The sequence below is a fragment of the Lepisma saccharinum genome, chromosome 7 (assembly GCF_977018435.1).
Source record: "Lepisma saccharinum chromosome 7, izLepSacc3.1, whole genome shotgun sequence".
Classification (NCBI taxonomy): Eukaryota; Metazoa; Arthropoda; class Insecta; order Zygentoma; family Lepismatidae; genus Lepisma; species Lepisma saccharinum.
Window position 1 is genome coordinate 85,982,503 of NC_139235.1, and position 19,937 is coordinate 86,002,439.

Genomic DNA, 19,937 nt, shown 5'->3' on the forward strand with positions numbered 1-19,937 from the left:
GAGTCCCTGTCAAGGTGGAAGAGATAGGGAGTAATTGAGCTCGAACGATGTTTCTCGCTGTATCCTAGCAAGACACACCCTGAAAGCCTAGTGGATGAGATTGTAACCTTGTAATCGAGGATGTCGAGTGTTCGATCTGGTAGATATATATTTGATTTGTATCAGGGGTTTCAAATGTAAACTTTGTCCTATGTAAGCATAACGTGCACTTAAACAAACCAACCAAATAAGATGGTGGTCATTGAAAAACAGGGTGATAAATATGATTTTTATTTTAAAAAAATCATTCTTGTTGATTTTTTATTTAAATCTGATTTTCTAAATTTAAATCTGATTTTTTTAAAATCTATTTTTAATTTTCTTTTATAAAAACACTTTAAATATTGCTTGTATGGTTTTTGGCACCATACTTATAGCTCCATTAAGCCTTGTTTCCATGATTATGAAAAACTAAATATGCTGACCAAGGCAGTAATTTATTTTATTAAAAACATAAACTAACGTAACGTTTCAACCTTCTAGCAAGGTCTTCTTCAGACTCTGTATCAAGTACTTGATACTTGTACTTGTACTTGATACAGAGTCTGAAGAAGACCTTGCTAGAAGGTTGAAACGTTACGTTAGTTTATGTTTTTAATAAAATAAATTACTGCCTTGGTCAGCATATTTAGTTTTTCATACTTATAGATACATATTTTTTATAGAAATTCTTTTTCTGGTAAATGGCCCTGTAAAATATTTGAACAGTTTAATTAAAGCAAATAAGAATTTGTGTAAATATATTTTTTTCTTTTTCTCATACTGTGTATGTGAACCTACTATGGAAATGTTTGTTGAGTGTGTTAATAAAACTATAATAATTTCAGTAACTTTTCTTCCAGTGAAAATGTATGCTCTCGAAACGTTGGAAGGCAACATCGACATAACCCAAGAACACTTGTTCGAATCACGTCGCCAAGAAAGCTACATCCATAATGTTTGCTAACTTATTGACACTGCTTATTACCAGTAAAAACATAATTAAAGCATGTGTTTTAAAAGGGTTGATCAGTAAAAGGAAAAGCAAGCACATACATTTTAACCCAGATTTTTATTAGCAACATATGTAGAAATTCAACACACTAATCACACACACACACACAAACAAACAATGCATAGACATTTGTACAACGAGCTTTACTACTATTTGTTAGATTACTTTCAAGGAAATTGCATCCTGCCATTGAAGTAACTACTGTCAGTTTAATCCACTACCTTAAAATGTTTCCCTATATTTTTCGTAAGCAAAATACAGGTAGGCTAATCTGGACTCGATCTACAGCTCCAATTGGAGCATTCACAACTGGGCAATTTGACTTCGTAGGGAATCGAATCCAGAAACTCTTCATGACAAGGCTACAACATTAACCACTAACCTACTAAGCTAACGCGGAGGCTCACAGCAGACAAATTTCTCGTTGATCGCTATCTTGTTTGTTTGGTTTACCTAAACGTTATGATCACATAAGTTAGTCGGGACTTTAAAAATGCGAGCAAATCAATATAGCCCCACCATGAATCGAACACTCGACACCTCAGATTACACGGTAACAACTTTAGCAACTAGGCTTTCGGCACCATCTTAGAATCAAGTTTATTTATGTTTGTGTGTTTCACGCATTCACTCAGGATGCGCGCGCATATCCATCTCATACGTAAAGACTTCTTCAGCGCACACCGTGAAACATCGTCAGTGGCTATTACTTCCTATCTCAGCTACCCCGATAAGGGTCTCAAGGTCAAAAGGTACATCAAATTTCTGATGACTGAGTATACTCCAGATCCTCTAATATGATCAAGGTTAACGGAAGTTCAGATCTATACTGCCTCTCTTACTACTACCAGATAAGTCCCGAGACTTCTGGAACTGAGAATATTCAAGACTTAATCAAGACGAGACCAGGAAATTCATGACTTTTAGAGACAGAAATCCGGTAATTCGATACTTGACAAGACGAGACCAAGAAATTGGAGACTTGTCGAGTCGAGATCAGATAATACGAGACGTTGTGGGGATGAGACCAAGAACGAGACACCTGTGTAAAATCGACGCGAGACAAGCTATACTATATTTAGAGATTCTCTGGAGCAAGGCCGCGAATAACGGTAGGGAAGGGGAGAGATCGAGTGGGCGGAGCGAGGCAGTACACATTCCTGCAAAAGCTGGTAGCTACAGTCGTTTCCCCCCATGAAATTCCGTCCCCTCGAACTTGCTCATTGGTCCAGCTTTCTCGAGTCACTACTTGCACTGTGACTTGCTTTCATTTGCTCGCTCCAAAGATTCCTGGGACAGAGTATAGAATGTATACTTGACAATTTTACCGCACTAAGTTACTATACTATGTAAAGTGCTCGACTGTAGCTAGCGGATATATACTTGATTATTTATTGATAGATTATAGCCTATGTTCTAGGTATTGTAAATGCAAAGCCAATTCATTGCTGAGAACTGTGAAGCGAAGTTAACCTTATACAATAAAATGTAGTTCAGTTTTGGAATGTTCTCAACGTCGAAACGAGGTGTTAAACACAATAACGTTATTAATAAATAATGTGAGTTTTAGTGAGTTTCATACACTGTTGAAATATGTGCGGTGCCACACATACTTCTAGAACCGAGATCAAACTTGCTCCTCGAGACCAAGACGAGAACAACAAAGACCCTTTCGCAATGATCGAGAAGAGACTCTGCCAATAGTTTTTCTTCCCGTCTCGCGTCGACATCACTCCTAAAAACAAAACTTACAATATCTGCTTTGGTACATAATTATACTCTAATTACACAGACTATGCTAGAAATTGGTCTCAATAAAGAGAAGCAAATATTGTAATATTTAGACTAGTGTTTGAACGGTATTGTTTGTTTCTATCACATTCGCATCCAAGAAGATATGTAGTCACAAAACACGTTGAAAGAAACGACAGTCTTTTTCAGAATTTGAGAAGGTATTCGAAAAATTATTAACACGTAGAGGACATAAAGTTGAATGCTTTTCTAAAAAATAAAAAAAAGATAAGGACAATGGTACTTCATTCTGTGTGGATGCGACCACGAAATGCACAGCTTCACTTTACACGTAAAGGATAATCTTTTAATGTCAATAAAAACTGTTTTTGTATGAAATGGCCATCTGCTATTGCCATCACACACGTATGCTGGTTATGAAGTGATAACCACACGTAAGAAATGTTCACTGTTTTATGAGTTGTCTTATTGCGATATTGACCTGACTAGGCATTCTGCTGTGTCGTAGCCGTTCAAGGAACAAATTGCTTGCGCTGTTGGTCTTTAACTGGGCATATCTTCACAACTAATTCAATAGATTTTGTGACATTTCTTGAGCAAATATACTGTGCAAAGAAAAGAACATCGTCAGTGTAAGATTGCAACTAGTTCTCTACCAAGTAAAAATATTGTCTACATTTTTGCGACAAGAAATTCGTAGTATTTCTACAGAACTTGAAGCTAAATATTTTTTCCCTGATTTCCAGTTTATGTGTGATACACCACCAAAACTAATACTTAGCATATTCTCTATTTTACAGCTGTATTCCTTTCAATGTAATCTTTAAAAAAACATGGGAAATGTTCTGGTGTTCTTTTCCATGTTGTTTTCATTTATCAAGAACACGTTATCTCTTCAAGTTGGACGGACTTGCTTGGATGATGATCTTGAACCCAGTCTGCATACCAGACGTATTGTAAAGAAGTAGATGATCTCTATCAGACTGAGAACACTAAATCCCAAGCATAACCCCATAATTCCACCACAATTGGCTGAAAAAAAATAGACAAAAAAATTAGACACAAATCAAAGACCTCTATAATTTACACGTGTTTTAGGATGAGGTATTATAGTATCAATTGTGAAAGATCTTTTAAAATAATTCTTAACAACTTTGGCATATTGCCATAATTTCCAACATGAAAGGAGAACAAAGATGTTTATCCAATCATGGAATGTTTTTGAATTATAAATATTGCAGTCTAACAAGATTCTATGGAAAGTTCATCATACCCACAAGGTGAGAAAAGCTACCACTATACTTTTACTATAATGTATTTCACGATAATAAATATTACATAAATTATTAAGAACAGTTAATCGTCTACAAGAAATATAATGAAGGCAGCTTTCCACATAATCCGCATGCATCCGAGGTATATTGGCTAGAAAATTAAATTTATGTTTTACTTTGCTAACCTTAAATCTAAACTTTCTCATGCATTACATGTGGCAAATATAGAATCATGGGTAACGACTAACGAGTTCCTATTAGACATTGTTTCACTGTGCCAAATGGCAAACCTAATTCAAGTAATTCATTTGCTGTTAAGGCTGCACGAGACTTATAGCCTGTGCCGGAAAAGTACGTCCCCATTCCAAAAACTACAAGGACATTACAAATTTTGAAAAATTATATCTGTTTAGAATTCCTTCTTGGACATTCAAATAAATAGTTGTTAGTTTGTTTTTGCCATTGTCCAAATATCTGTGAAAAGAAACAGAGTTCCACGAAAGTTCGCAAATACCTAGGCAAATATGAAATCAATATTACTTCATTGCTGTAGAAGTAATTTTAAACATTTAATATTTCATAATTCGGAATATCACAGCAAATTTTCTAAAGAAGACGAATTTTCGAAAACTACTTTTCTGTCCCTATAAATGAGGAAACTCATCTGATTAAAAGGCAAAATGTAAACAATCCCGCAAATATGATACCGGTATTTTTTTACCAAGCAACTTGCGTGAAGGTAATAAATTGACAGTTTTGGTACTTTATTAATTTCGCATTTTATCAGTTATTTTTTATATTTATTGTGCATTACACCCCTAAATATGGTTCCTTGCTGAATGTTACCTAAGAAATCAGTCAAGCCAATGAGCTCACTTCTTTGTTTTGGGACGAACTGTAACTCCTTGAAAAATACTGACAGTTGTGTAATAGAGAAACTGCAAAGAAAAATGAAAGAATGTATAGAAACAATTAAAATGTTGTCAGGTATATTATACTTGAAATATGACATCGTGATGTTCCTTTCTTTTGTGAAATTTATATATTTGCAGGAAGTGGAAATATGAAAGCGATCATACGTATAAAAGACATACTATTGAGACATGTAAAAGAACTGGCTTCCAATTTGTTAAAATAAGTCCAATTAAAAAAATATGTAACGTAGTATTTTTTTCAGCTTCCTTCAGAAGTTTCTATTCTGTGTTCTTCAAATAAACGGGATTTATTAATAATTATTTCTAGCACTTCAAAACTAGAGCACACTAGAACTTCCTGAAGTTTAATAAATTCCGCACATAGTATGCATATATATAAATATTACCCCACGATTCCTCCTTTGGACAGTGTCTCTATGTCGATAGATGAATGCGATGTCTGAACGTCATATTGAACCTCGGTGCATGCCGGGAGACAGACTCCGCATTTGTTTATTGTGGTCAGGAGTTCTTTTTTCTCTTCGGAAAGTTCCGAAAGATTATCCATGTCTTTAAACATCCTTCTGAGCCGTGCCTCTACAAATAGAAAATAATTTATCTATTTATCACTTCCATAAATTTAGGTTTAGTTGTTTTTTAACAAATCGTTTTGTTGCCCATCTCAGTATTGGGCCGAAAGTAATACTGACGAACGTTATATCTATGTACATTTTAGTTCATAACTTGGTAAATGTCTGTTATATCGGAGACACATTTCTTCATTTTTACAGAAGAAACTACTTACGGAAATGAGTTTCTGTAGCATTTTGAAAGTTCGTGGAGGTATTTTCTCACCGTAGAATGCCGCACGACAAGAAATAAGCACTTTTGATATAATAAACTTTCATTTTGTGCAAAGCGACAACATTATGCCGTTGTTTCCATTATGTACCTGCAGATGGCGCGAGCGTCGAAAGTCACGCTGTCTTGCCAGTGTTTCCACACGTGCCTTTTTTTCACGATTTTTTTTAACTATGTTTACCTAACCTAACCCAACCTTGCCGGAAATGGTCCGTGGGGCTATCGTGAATGGTTTTGGGGCTATCCGTCAATGGTTTGTGGGGCTATCGTGAATGGTTTTTGGGGTTATCGTGAATGGTTTTTCGGGCTATCCGTCAATGGTTCGTGGGGGCTATCCGTCAATGGTTTGTGGAGCTATCGTGAATGGTTTTTGGGGCTATCCGTCAATGGTTTGTGATGACATAACGAACACGAAAGTAGGTATTTTTCGGTTAAGAATGTTGAAACACTGCATACCCCACTCCAAATCGACAAAACACAAGCACGACGCGCGATGATCCACAGCTGTGCACGCCATATTGTATGTTTCGCAACGGAAGAAAGGAACCCAAAGAATTACTCGTAATGTGAAAAATCGAAGATATTTTCGTGTAAAAAGCATAATGGCACCTTCAACTATGTTCCGCAATACACAATTGGTAAGTACGAACCATCCGAAACACAAAATATCCGATTTTAATGTGTCTCCGATATAACAGACATTTACCCATAACTTATCTGATCTGATAGATTCTCAACCAGGGTTCATAAATTTGCAAGTGACCCAATATCTATAAAATTTTCTATCTATTTTTGCTGTTACGTATTGGTAATTTAGTGGTAAATGATAAGCAACAAAATCTGAAATTTCTAAAATTTAGTACGGGAAATTTGCTGATGAAAGAATTAAGATAGATTTGATATTTTGGAGGATTTAAATGGTGATGAAAATGTAAATGAAGCAGACGTAAAAAAGAATTGGGAGAATACATGTAATGCAATAGAATCAGCAGCTAAAGAAAGCATAGAGTACCATAAACCAAGAGAAAGTAAGCTGTGGTTTGATAATAATGTTATAATCTAATAAAAATGAGAAATCAGGCTAGACTTAAGTGGTTAAATATATCTGATGATACAAATTTAAACAATTATAATATAATAAAGCGAGAAGTTAACTGCATGTTTACAGGTAAAAAAAAATATTTGAAAAGCAAAATGAACGAAATTAAAAAAAACCCTGCAAGAAATGAAAATAATCAGATTTATATAAAGGTGTCAATGAATTTAGAAAGATGTGGCAACCTACAGTATACTTGATTAAAGATATAAACGGTGAATTTTTGGCTGATCCAACCAATATTTTAAGTAGAAGGAAGAACTACTTTAATGATCTTTTAAATGTTCATGTAGGATCATCAGATAAAAATGAAGTACACACAGCAGAATCTTTAGTACCAGAACCTAACTTGACTGAAATTAAAGATGCTATTAAAAGGCTAAAGTATAACAAAGCACCTGGCATTGATTTAATACCAGTTGAGTTAATTAAATATGGTGCGAATTTGTTAATGTGTGAAATTCATAAATTAATTTCTTTAATCTATCTATCTTCCTCTTCTACATATATATATAAAATGGATGTATGTGTGTATATACGTATGTTTGTTCCAGCATAACTCTCGAACGCCTGGAGCAATTTCAACCAAACTTAGTACACATATGACTAACAATCTGGAAAGAAATGCTGTGGGGGTAAGATACCCCTGGCACTCCTAGGGGTGGGGTTGGAAGGGGTGACATGTAAAAATAATCGAAAACGACCGATATTAGTGTGGAATCCATAGTTTTCGGTGTCGCTAAGATGAATAGTGACACTCCCAATGCCGTTCAACTCCAAGTTCATGACCTATAGGCATGGGGTTGAGAGGGGGTGAAAAGTAAAATGTCAAAAATAACCTAAGTCTAGAACACCTGGAGCAATTTCAACCAAACTTGGTACACATATGACTTACAATCTGGAATACACTATAGTTAGAATTCATTATTTTCCTGTCACCGGGCAACGCCGGGTAATCAGCTAGAATGGAATAAAGAAGAAATTCCTCAACAGTGGTAAGAATTCATCATTGTTCCGGTGTTTAAATAAGGTGTTAAAACGAACTGAAATAATTACCGTGGAATTTCTGTACTCGCAATATCATATAAAATATATCTAACATTCTTTTATCAAGACTAACTCCACGTGCTTAATGAAATTATAGGTGATTGTCAATGTGGATTTAAACATAACAGATCAATTATAGATCAAACATTTCACATCACACAGACACTTGAGAAAAATTGGGAATATAATCAAATGCCCCATCAGGTATTCATTGATTTTCAAAAATCATATGATTCTGTTAAAAGAGATAAATTTCATAATATATTAGTCGAGTTTGGAATACTGAAGAAGCTTGTTAATATAATAAAAGTATGCAATAATGAAACAGAAATTAAACTTCGTGTGGTTATTATTATGTCTGACAAATTTACAATTCATGATGAGTTAAGACAGGGAGATGCATTTTCTTTCTGTGAGCATGAGCACTTCGCACTGCCGGGAGAATGATAGCAAAGGATTCGACAGAATAAAACTCCAGATCAACCTTTTCGCTCAATTCATGCATTGTTGAACGTTACTTACAGGTAGCAAAATTTTATGTGAAACACTTTTCTGGCTTATTAACGACGCATCCTTTTTTCCCTCACTTCTTTTTAGCCTTTTAAAATCCTAAGCCAAATTTACAATCCATAGACATAGTAGCTATATTGGAAATGTGAGGCTCCTCCTTGTGCGATGGCATGCGTCGCACACCCCTAACGGCGACCTTTAACTAGGTGATCGTGATCGACCAGCTGAGGACGATAGCTTTTAGTTGAACTTTTCAGAAAAAAAAAAGGCTAACCAACACCTATCATAAGTGAACTGAAAACTAAAACAAAATCGTGCACAAGAAATGTTGAAACGAGTTATAAAATGATTAATTGGAAATTCTTCCAGTGGCAATTTATATTGGTGTCCTTGTTTCCTGCTGAGAAAACGGGAGAGAGAATACACACACGGAAGCAGGAGAGAGATGTGCAAAACTTGTAATGACTGTTACAAGTTGCAACGAACTACCTTTTAAGTGGAAGAAAGATAATTTTCGCATCGCACGTGCATTGCCAATGATCTTACTAGTTATTGGGTGCATAGCAGCCGACGATTCTCACGGAACCTGTCTACGTTCCACTTGCAGACGACATTCCCAATTTTGCTGGAGGACTCGTCCAGTTAGGACATGCACACTTGTTTCGATGCTCGCAACCCACACGTACACACTGTTTCCATTCAGATATATTAACCCACTTCTAAGCGAGCTTGGTAAGAGTAGTAGTTTCAAGTTCAAGAAGATAAATATTCACGTTACCTACATTTGCCTTGTTAATACACGTCATTTGTGCTGGTCCACAGTACACCGTGTTCTCTTCATCTGAAAACGTGCAAAATAGATATTAATTATTTTTAGGGTGGTACTGAAAATAATAATTTTGGAACAGGCGCTCTTAAAACAGTGGAATTTATTAATGACAGGATATCATATGCAGTTTTACAAGGTAGGTGGTGTAAAATTATTTTAATAAACATTCATGCACCAACCGAAGATAAAGATGATAATTTATTTATTTTCACCTATATTTTTTACGCAGAGTTAGAACAGGTCTTGGACAAATTCTCCCAGTATGATATGAAAACTCTGTTAGGCAACCCTAATACACAGATTGTAAAAAAGGAGAAATTTAAAGCCATTATTGATAAATGATCGGATAAGACAAGGAGATGCATCATCTCATAGAATAATATAAATAACAGCCCATTGAGGGCCCTGGCCTACCTACAGACTGCCGACCCTCACTCCCACCTGATTCTACTAACTCATTCACCCGAGATGGTAGATCATCCAACCACTTACGGGGTGACGTGTAGTCAGCACGACGAACCCCCTGTCGTCGTAGGTTTTCACGACCGGGGTCATGCTACTCGTTCGTAGCTTCCCAATTTCCTCACGATGGTGGGTGGCCACCGGTCGCACACACAGATTGAAATCTCAGGAGAAAAGTTGTTACTAGTCCCCCATGAGACTCGCTTTCCGTCCTTAGACTGCACGGCCACGGTGCATTTTACTTTTCACCCCCTCTCAACCCCATGCCTATAGGTCATGAACTTCCCTTGCCAGAATGTAGGGCGCCCGCCTTAAAACTGGAAAATACCTATAGGAGACGGGAACAGACAGTTGAAAATCAACTCCCTTTCTAACACCTTTCCTAAAATTCAGCAATTTCCGCTTGTATATTGCACACCTTTGGGCCATTTTACCCCCGACAAGGTCATGACCTTGCACAGGTTTGCACCAAAGTCGCCGAGCTTCCATTCCGGCGTCATCTGTCCCCTACATACCAGGAAGTTGCATACTGGAGAGGGATTGCCCCCCATATAATAGCAATGTACAGAGCTCTAATTTGGCGCAATGGTATCAAGGAAATACGATCGGCACGTGCCATTTTCAAATATCCAAAAAATTATGTAGCCGCCATATTGAAAAATGAGCCATTTTGCATTGCTTCGTCTAGAACCTCGTATCTCGGAAAGTAATAACGATACAGCCACGATTCATAGGTCGTTTTCTTCAGCAGGAATCAAAATACCAGACATTCCGAAAAGGAGTCGCACAAGGTAGTAGAATGTTTTCTCCTCTTTTGCTTCACCTTTCGTCCTTCTTCATTTACCATTGTTATCTTCTTTGAGCCCAGATTGACATTTTTTCAACCATATTGTTGCATATTTTACTTATGTTTTATCTTTTTTTAAAGATGATTTTAATTCAGCCAGCCTTTTGCCTCTCCTCGTTGTCTTTTGGCTTTCTTCATTTATCATTTACTATTTTGGGCCTCCCCGATGGCGCAGTGTAATCAAGGGATCTCGGATTTGATACCAAGTGGAGGCACACAGTGGTTCGGATCCCACTTTAAACTGTAGGTCCAGCCCCGATTAGTCTTACTGTGCATAAAGTGGACTTAAAATACCAACTCAATCAATCATTTACCACTTTATCTATTTTACGCTCAAATTTATATTACTTTAATCGTATTGTGAGAAATATTTTGACTTTATTTTTTAAAAGATCGACGCATTTCATTCAGCTTGCCTTTTTTCTCGAGAATTCGGAGAATTCATAATAAATAAACTGATGAAGTTCATCAGTTCAAGTTGACTCTGTGCGTGAACGGCGTATTAGTGATTGAAAGTAGCAGGAGCCCTGCTCAGCAGTGAGAAATCAATACTGCATGGAAATTCCTCGTTTTAGAAAAAGGATAGGTCAACGTATATAAATCAAGTTTAACTCGAATTTCTTTCTCATTCCATGAGCATCTCTCTTTTCTTCGTCGTGCTGACCACACGTCACCCCGTAACTGCTTGGATGATGGCCGTTCACCTCTGCTGAGGCATGTGGGAGTAATGTCGGCTTTGGCTCTCAAGGACTTTTGCCCCACAGGTTATTTTTGTTCATTGCATTGCTACAGCAAGCTTTCTTCTAGTCACGCTGTTGCTTATAGCTCTTTTCAGTTCTTACGGCGGGCGCTCTAGAAGCTGGCAGAGGAAGTGGGGAGCGGGGAAGCGACGAATCCAGCGCGATAAGAAACGTAGCGGCCAGTAGAACGAGTTTCACGTAGTGCTTTTTCCGGCCGCGTCGTGTCTCTCGGTGCCACTGCTGTTGTCTGGTTGGTCTGTTGCGTAATACCCGCTCCCCACTTCCCTTGGCAGAACTAGGACCGGCCGCCGTAAGAACTGAAAAGAGCTTATAGCATGTTGCTGTTCGCTTCGATCTAAAACATTATCAATGAGGAATTTTTGGTCAATCTCGCTCAGGAATAAGAACTCAATATGTGTTTGTTCGATATTTACTTCTTTCTACATTTTTTGGTCAAAGCAAGCAAGCAAAAATATGCATGTTTAATTTGTTATTTGCAACATCGCACACCCTAAATTTCATTCCGCGCCCCTTTAGCATCCCTAGATGGCCAATCCTGGCGCCGCCGCTGGCTGGAAGCATTTTTTGAGTTTGTTATGTGAGAAAAAAGGTAAAGTGCTCCCCTGTGCATAGCACCACGCCATGAAGGCGTATAGGGGGTGTGGGGGTAACGCCCCACACTTTCTTGATCCGGTCGTGAATGGGGGTGATGTGATCAGCATCACGCCCCTGACCGCCTTTACCCCCCAGGGTTTACCCCAGGTACCCATGTTATTCGACGCTGGGTGGGCGCGGGGCCGCTTCCATCGTTAGAAAAGTTTCCGGATTTGAACCGGCCGGGGATCGAACCCGGGATTGAGATGTGTGGGGAAATGGAGAAGTCTATTTCACGATGAAATAGCGCAATAGTAAAAGCGCATTGTATGATTGTTTCAAAGTTAGTTTCAATATTATTTGTGTACTTCAACGCGCGGAAAGTGGTTTGCCGTCTTGTCAGTGTATTATTAACCTCAGAGATTGCAGAGTATTACTGACGTTTAGTTTACAAATTGTTTCTTGTGTATTTCAACATCTAGTTAACAAGGATATTCAATAAAAAGCAAAAGAAATGTTCAAACTTTGAGTGCTGGAACTGTTTGAACGCTCTGTATATTCAATGTAAATTACAAAACGAACGTATCACAAATGCTGACCAAGAGAGCGCATAACATTTTTGTTTCTCGAAACTCACAACTGCAAGGCGGATTTTTTTATGTTTAGCATATCAGTTAATTAAGTCACGCCAAAGCACAATTACATGTAAATATATTACACATGTGTGTGTGGGTTGTAACACATAGCAGGCTGAGGTTCAGCCCACTCTCCCAAAATGAAATCCTGGATGCATAACTACCCATGGACGTCCGCAGGATTTTTTCCAGGGAGGGGCAAGGAAGGTATTTTTTCCAGGGGGGGCAAACAAGGTAAATTTTCCCCAATAATAATGTTGTTCCCTCAAAAAACATTGCTTAAATTTGAATTTATCATATTCATGAAATAATTAAGACATATAATTGTAGCTGAAATGAAATTATATGTGACAAATATATATTTTTTGGTTGACTTTCATTTTCCAGGGGGAGGCCACGGTCCCCCTTGCCCTCCTTCCGGACGCCCATGTAACTACCTACAGAGAAGACTCACGTGGCATGTAGAAGACGACACACCCGCAGTATGACCGAGTTATATTGACGAGACATTCGAATTCGCAGTTGTCCTGAGTGTAGATCTTGAAGTACCTCAGCTTCTTTTCTTCCGGGAAGAAGCAGCCTCTCTTCTCGGGAACATAACCTCTTAAGTTGTCCATGGTTGTGAGCATGGAAGGCTTGACAGCGACCAGTATATGTCTGTTTTCGGGAATTTTCAAGACTTTCCCTGACATGCTGGGCATCTCTCCAGGATTGTGGAGAAGCATCTGAAAATGCAATTGAGACAGCATTTAGTAAGTTTTAACTTTGCCTGCAGGGTAAAAAACATCATTCACATTTCGCTATACTTAGAACCAGTTCGTATTAATAACCAAAGGTAAGTTCTTCTTGTATTACATGTTGTATACAAATTATGAGGCATTTCTCTTAGGTTGTAGACCAAGTGAGACACAGAATGGATTCCAAGCTTAAAGGAATTCCATATTCGGAAGATGAGAATCACGTCAGCTATCAAACAGGGGAGCTCTGGGGGAAAATGCCTGAAGTTCAGATCCTGAAGATCATAGTAATATTTGCTCTCCAACAGGCGAGCTATAGAAAGGAGGAGTATGATTTCAGAATTATAAACTTTCAATGCATTGTTCCTGGCGAAATTAAGAATTATTGCCCCCCGCCCTTTTTTTTTGCACAAGAAGACTTGAGTGGTAAAGGGACAACAGATCTTTCGTGTTTCAGCAGCTCCCAAGGAGATTAAGAACTTTTTTAAATTGCCCTCCTTGATCCGTCGCTAAGTACTGTGCTGGAAATAGTAAAATAGAAGTGCTTCTACAACATTCAGCAGGCACAAGAAAGTATTTACTCACCGCATAAATGTCGCAGATTTTATGCATTTTTCCCCCTAAAATGTGGGGTGCGGTCATTACGTAAAGCTTATTTTCTTTTTTCAAAAGAAATGTCGGCATTACCGGTACTTATTAATAATTAATTACTACAAAACTGTATTTGGTGCAAGATTAGGATACGCAGAATACTCGTTAAAATTGAATATAGTCCAAATCGACGCATATGATTTATTCGTGACAGTTTAGTGAACATTTTCGCGGTCTGAAAAACAAAAATAACACATTAGTTGTTACTGATTTGTGCATCATGGTCGAAATATTACACTTGAGAAAATTTACTACAGTGTTGCCAAGTACCGACATGCAAAATTTAATGTCCCGTGTCCGAAGATTTTGCGCCGTTCAGCTTTCCTTATCTGAAGCACCTTGCGACGATTTTGACATGAAAGGTTAGAAACCAATTTTTGGACTGAGAGTAGGGCTACCATACGTCCTGGTTTTCCCGGACATGTCCTCTTTTCGGACCCTGAAATTTGCGTCCTGGCGGGTTTTTACTTTTATCCAATCATCATAGGTCAGAGATCACGAAGTTACAACTTTTCGAATCATTAAACGTCTGATGTTGGCAGTACTGGACGATGCGATAAGCGTTAGTCGTTTGTTGTTACAGTTTCAAGTTCCGGTCGATGTGATTTCCGCGTCATTCGTTTGTTCGTGTTTCGAACACGGTGTAAGCTACTAATATGCCTAAAAGAAAGTGCAAGATTACTAGTGTTGCCCACGGGTCGAGACGGACAGGCTTTTAAAATTTCGAGACGAGACGAGATTGACCATGTGTCATGAGACAAACGAATATTTTCGAGACGAGACAGCATTTCCACGAGACGAGACAGGCCAAAGTCTCGTCTCGTGGCCAACACTAAAGTTTACTAATGAGTTACAAGAAAAGTATTCATGTTTTAGACGTGGTAGAGACGATTTTGAAAGCGAGTGTTTGTAAACCCGGTACATATGTGTCTGTGGCAACCAAAGGAGGGCTAGACTTGCAAGCACACGTGTAGTGCGAAAAGCACAAAAGGGCCGTCACAGGTGAAGCTTCATCTACAAAACTGACTCATTTTTTCACGAAACCTGGCAGTGAACATGAAGATAAAATAAAGTAATTTTATTTAATGGTGATAAATTGTGTGATTTATGTAATGTTTTCGTGTTTGTGAATAAATTGATGGTGTGTGTGGCTTTCGAAGAAAATGTCCTCTTTTTAGCATTTCAAAATATGGTAGCCCTACTGAAAGCAAAGCGTGCGATGATTATACTACAGTTTTGACAGGGCCTCCTCGATGGCGCAGTGGTAGCGTCGTTCATCTTGTAATCAAAGGATCTCGGTTTCGATAGAAACACCAAATCGACCAAGCCAGAAGTGGAAGCGGAGTCCTTACCTTAAATCCCATATCCGGCCTGTTACATTCCTTGTCCATAACCGAGTCGTCAACCGCCAACATAATTGTGAATCCGCTATAGAACCCTGTTCCAAAACTACGTCGTGGGTAAAATTTAGATCTGTCACCATATGGTATGTGTTTAACATATCCATCTTCAGGTGTCCAATTTTCAACTCTGCTCCATTTCTTGTGTGTGCCCAGTTCGTAAATATTGCTGTAAGAAATAAGAATTATGTTAGTGTTCCGTGCTTCCGTTTATTATGTTTAAAATAAATACGCATAGCCACATAAATATGTGCAATTTAATTGCATAACTTATCCTTAATATAAGCATTTAATAGATTATATTCAGCTAGCAATTCAATGCGCGAAATCATGCCCAACGCCATATTTCGAGCAAACAAATCAGATCCTGAGTTGAAAACATGCCGGGTATCAGGGGTGCCCACCCCCATCCAAGGCCAATGGCGCGTCCCCCCAAATCATGTCATAATACCCATAAAGTATTTAATTACGTGTCTACTGAAAGTAACTTTTTATTAGCTTTACTGAACACTATACTAGATCTTCCCCTCCTCCCTAAACAAGGGTGCCCATCACCCCAAATCGTTCATCATAATCCCCCAAAATAGTTTGAATGAGTACTAATAATTGATTCGAACAAGTCTTGTCGGCTTATCAGCCAGGTTAAGTCGATCTTAAATGCCCTGATGATGAGAGCAGTGTATGCGCACGAAACGTTGAACGCTAACATCGACTTAACCTGGCTGGTAACCCAAGCACACTTGTTCGAATCACGTCGTCAGGAAAGCTACAATTCCTCTTGTAATAATTAATGTTTATTTGAATACAATACCATATTAAACTGACCACATTTTTCTAATTGTTTAGTTTTCGAAATAACGGAAAGCTAGCTCACTGATTGATTTCATGTAATAAATTACATTATATAAATATGAATTTAGAACCGCGCAACTCAGTCGTTAGGGCGTTTGACTACCATGTTAGAGACCGGGTCCGATTCCCACCTGTTCAAGCGGTTCCGGCGCCCACCCTTGGTCGTATAAAGTGGGTACCTGGAGGAAAACCTGAGGGGTAAAGGCGGCCAGGGGTGTGGTGCTGATCACATCACTCCCACCCTCGGCCGTGATCAATAAAGTGTGCGCCTTTACCCACAACCCCTATACGCCTTCATTGCATGGTGCAAAGCACAGGGGAACACTTTACCTTTAAATATGAAATTGAACAGTGTTTGTCAGACTTACAAAAGGCACAATTTGAGTAAGATAGAAATTTCAACTTTTGCCAACCAAATAACGTGCTGCAGCCGTGTGATCGATTCAATTGTTGTTTCGCGAGACATTACAGAACCCAAGCTAGAAATTCCTAAGCTGAAGGCGTGAATATAATAAGTTTCACCTTCAAAGAACTCGCTCCCTCTGCTTGCGATAAATGAAATTATTTTAGTAATCCATAACAATAATTACGTGGATTTTATCTTCAATGGAAATTTCACTGGTTGAAGTAAGATTGTCCTGTGACCAGAAGTTAGAAATGCGAATTTGATATTATTTATTTTTCTGTTTATTGGGTAATGTGCAAGGTGTTGCTATATGAAGTACACTTAGTACAACTATTACAGCATTCAGAGAATAAATAATACAATAATATTGCTAATAGAAGTAATGCATCATCCAAATGACGCACTTGCTTTGAATTAAGCAGCATACCAACGCTAAGCATAATATTTTAAGAAGTGATGTTATTAATTAATATCGAGAATATGGTTCATGTCTTGTAATGCAGCTTGGTATGTAACTTCACATTCACCTCAGCCAAACACACATTTTTGTACCACACGATTGTGACCTAACGGGCAAGAACATTTTTACATCCATTTCTTTGTAGGGTTCCATATTAATTGAATGGGGTGTCAATACTTTCTTAGGATCCCAAGATATTTACTCTTTTCCAGGTTCTCTCCTCGCACGTTCAGCGTCAAAAGCGTGTGGATATCATATCGCTGTAGAATATAGTGAAAATATAGTTCCCAAAATGTACCATTAGAACTCTCCCCCACTACAGAAATCCCTTGATAATCTAAAATTCAACACTTTATCAAGAGCTTCATACCTCTCCTCTTAAATGCAATGCTCAATCCTTCCACAAAAATTTCCATGACTATTTTAGATTCACTGTCTATGTTAAAGAGTAGATATTGCCTCCTCCAAACCAGAATTTTCACAACAGTCTAAGACGATAGTTACACAAGAATTGTATACAGTAGAATGACAGCACTATGTTCCTACGCGTCAGCAAAAATTTGATGCGCCTGGTGTTATGTTACATCCGGTGTAGCGGGGTACGAGCGATTTTATTGTTGAGTCAGCAGAACGTGTCTGATCACGTTGAAGGCATCGGAAGCGGTGGGGGAGGGGGTCAATGGATTTGTCACGTTGTTTCTTGATGTATGCTAACCTAACACGTGCGTATGTTTGTGTGTGTGTGTGGAGGAAATGCGCGCGCAACCATTGCGTATGATTCAAAGACATGAAGAAATGATTTAAAGATGGCGCCGAAGGTGCTTTACCCCGAAAGCTTAGCGGCTAAGGTTATTGCTCTGTAAAACAAGAGGCATCGGGGGTTCGATTCCTGGTAGAGTCAATATTGATTGCTTGATAGATTGAGTTAGTTTTTTAAGTCCGTTTTATGCACGGTAAAACTAATCAGGATTGGAGCTACAGTTGAAAAGTGGTGATTCGGACCACTATGTGCCTCCACCGAGTATCGAACCTGGGACCCTTTGATTACAAGGCGACGATGTCAATATTGAATGGTCTCGATTAGCCAGTGTGTAAATAAAGGCAACAAAATGGTTGAGTTCGAAAATCGAGTTGGGTTAGTGGTTAATGTTGTCACCTGGCAATGAAGAGGTCGCGGGTTCGATTCTCTAGGTAGTTAAATTAGACCAATTGTTTAGTCCCGCCATTATAGGTCGCGATTAGTCCATCTGTGCATAAATAGTGATTGAATAAAATCAATATGGCGGCCTTGGGTTAGTGGTTAATGTTGTCGCCTGGTAATGAAGAGGTCGCGGGTTCGATTCTCTAGGTAGTTAAATGAGGCCAATTGTTTTGTCCCGCCATTATAGGTCCCGATTAGTCCATCTGTGCATAAATAGTATTTGAATAAAATCAATATGGCGGCCGCGTTTTGTGTTTAGCGGCGGCGGCGGCGGCGGCGGCGCGGCGCGGCGCGGGGCGCGGTGGGTGTTTTTTTATTCCGCGAGATGTTTCAACCAAGTGGTTGAGGGTTCGATTCCCAATGTTGGTGAAAATTGGATATTCAATTGTATTTGTTTAAAAGTTCCGATTAGCTTTTTGTGCACAAAGAGAAAATGAACTAATTGGAAATAGGATGTTTATGCTGTAATGAAAAAGTCCCGGGTTCGATTCACAATGTCAAATTGGCTGATAATGATGTTGTTTTTTTTTTTTAAAAAAAAAAAAGAAGAAGTGTGTTGAGTCCGCATTAGTATTTAGGCAGGAACAGATATTAAAAATCAAAACAAAATGCCTTTTGATTACAACGCAAAGACTTTACCGCTAATGTATAAAGATAAATTAGAATCTGTTGTTTTGCCGTGTGGGGCCCCAGTACCGATTAGCTTAAATGCATAAAGAGTAGGTAAAATAAGCAAGATGGCCGTCACTATTGTTTTGTGATCAAAGAGGAGTCACAGGTTCGATTCAATCAAAGGAGGCAAGATTCCATGTTTCAATTCCATGTAAAAGTCTAAAGTTATGTTTCGATTAACCTCAATGCATAAAGAGGAATTAAACAAAAACAAGCAAAATGGCGACAGATGTGATAAAAGAAAAATTGAATTAGTTTTTTATAGTGACAAGAAAACATAGCGAATCATTGTTAGAAATAGAATGAAAATAAAGATACTTGCCTTTGCGTGTCCAGCGCTGTGCAGAAAAGCTCTCATGCTTTATCTCCGACAAGTCCACAATACACATTTTTTTTATTGTATAGTTAATTATTAATGTTGTTATTAACACAGATTCTTACCAGTGTGAAGAAAAGCTCTCATGCTTTATCTCCGACAAATCCACAATACACACTTTTTCATAACTAACTAACTCTCTAGCCTTCTTAAACCCGAAGGTTCATGGCTGCAGCAACACAGGCCTTCCATCTTTCCCTATCTTGAGCAAGATCTATATACTCTTTTCCATCCCTACCGATTTCCCTTAGGTCCATCTCAACGTTGTCCCTCCATCTTCGTCTTGGCCTTCCTACAGGTCTCTTACCATCAGGTTTCCCAACAAGAATTTTGTATACTCCTCTTTCCTCTCCCATTCGTGCCACATGGCCTGCCCACCTAAGTCTTCTTGATTTAATTATTCTAATAATATCTGGACATGAATACAAATTATGTAGTTCTAAATTATGTAACCTTCTCCACTCACCTGTCTCCTCATCCCTTTTAGGTCCAAAGATTTTCCTAAGGATTTTATTTTCAAATACTCTCAATTTATGTTCCTCTTTCAATGTAAGGGACCAAGTTTCACATCCATATAATACTACAGGC

General features: G+C 38.3%; 1 protein-coding gene across 1 annotated transcript in view; it reads right to left on the bottom strand.

Moving 5' to 3' along the window:
• Positions 1-3,285: 3,285 nt before the first annotated feature.
• The window catches only part of LOC145990319 (pickpocket protein 28-like), a 57,977-nt gene continuing 41,325 nt past the window's right edge, over positions 3,286-19,937 (bottom strand). Inside the window, exons 4-8 of the mRNA XM_083126008.1 lie at positions 15,335-15,551; positions 13,049-13,319; positions 9,266-9,328; positions 5,381-5,570; positions 3,286-3,817 (exon numbers count right to left, since the gene is read on the bottom strand). Coding sequence (XP_082982134.1) covers positions 3,778-3,817; positions 5,381-5,570; positions 9,266-9,328; positions 13,049-13,319; positions 15,335-15,551 — 781 coding nt within the window. The 3' untranslated portion in view covers positions 3,286-3,777. The remainder of the gene's footprint in view (positions 3,818-5,380; positions 5,571-9,265; positions 9,329-13,048; positions 13,320-15,334; positions 15,552-19,937) is intronic.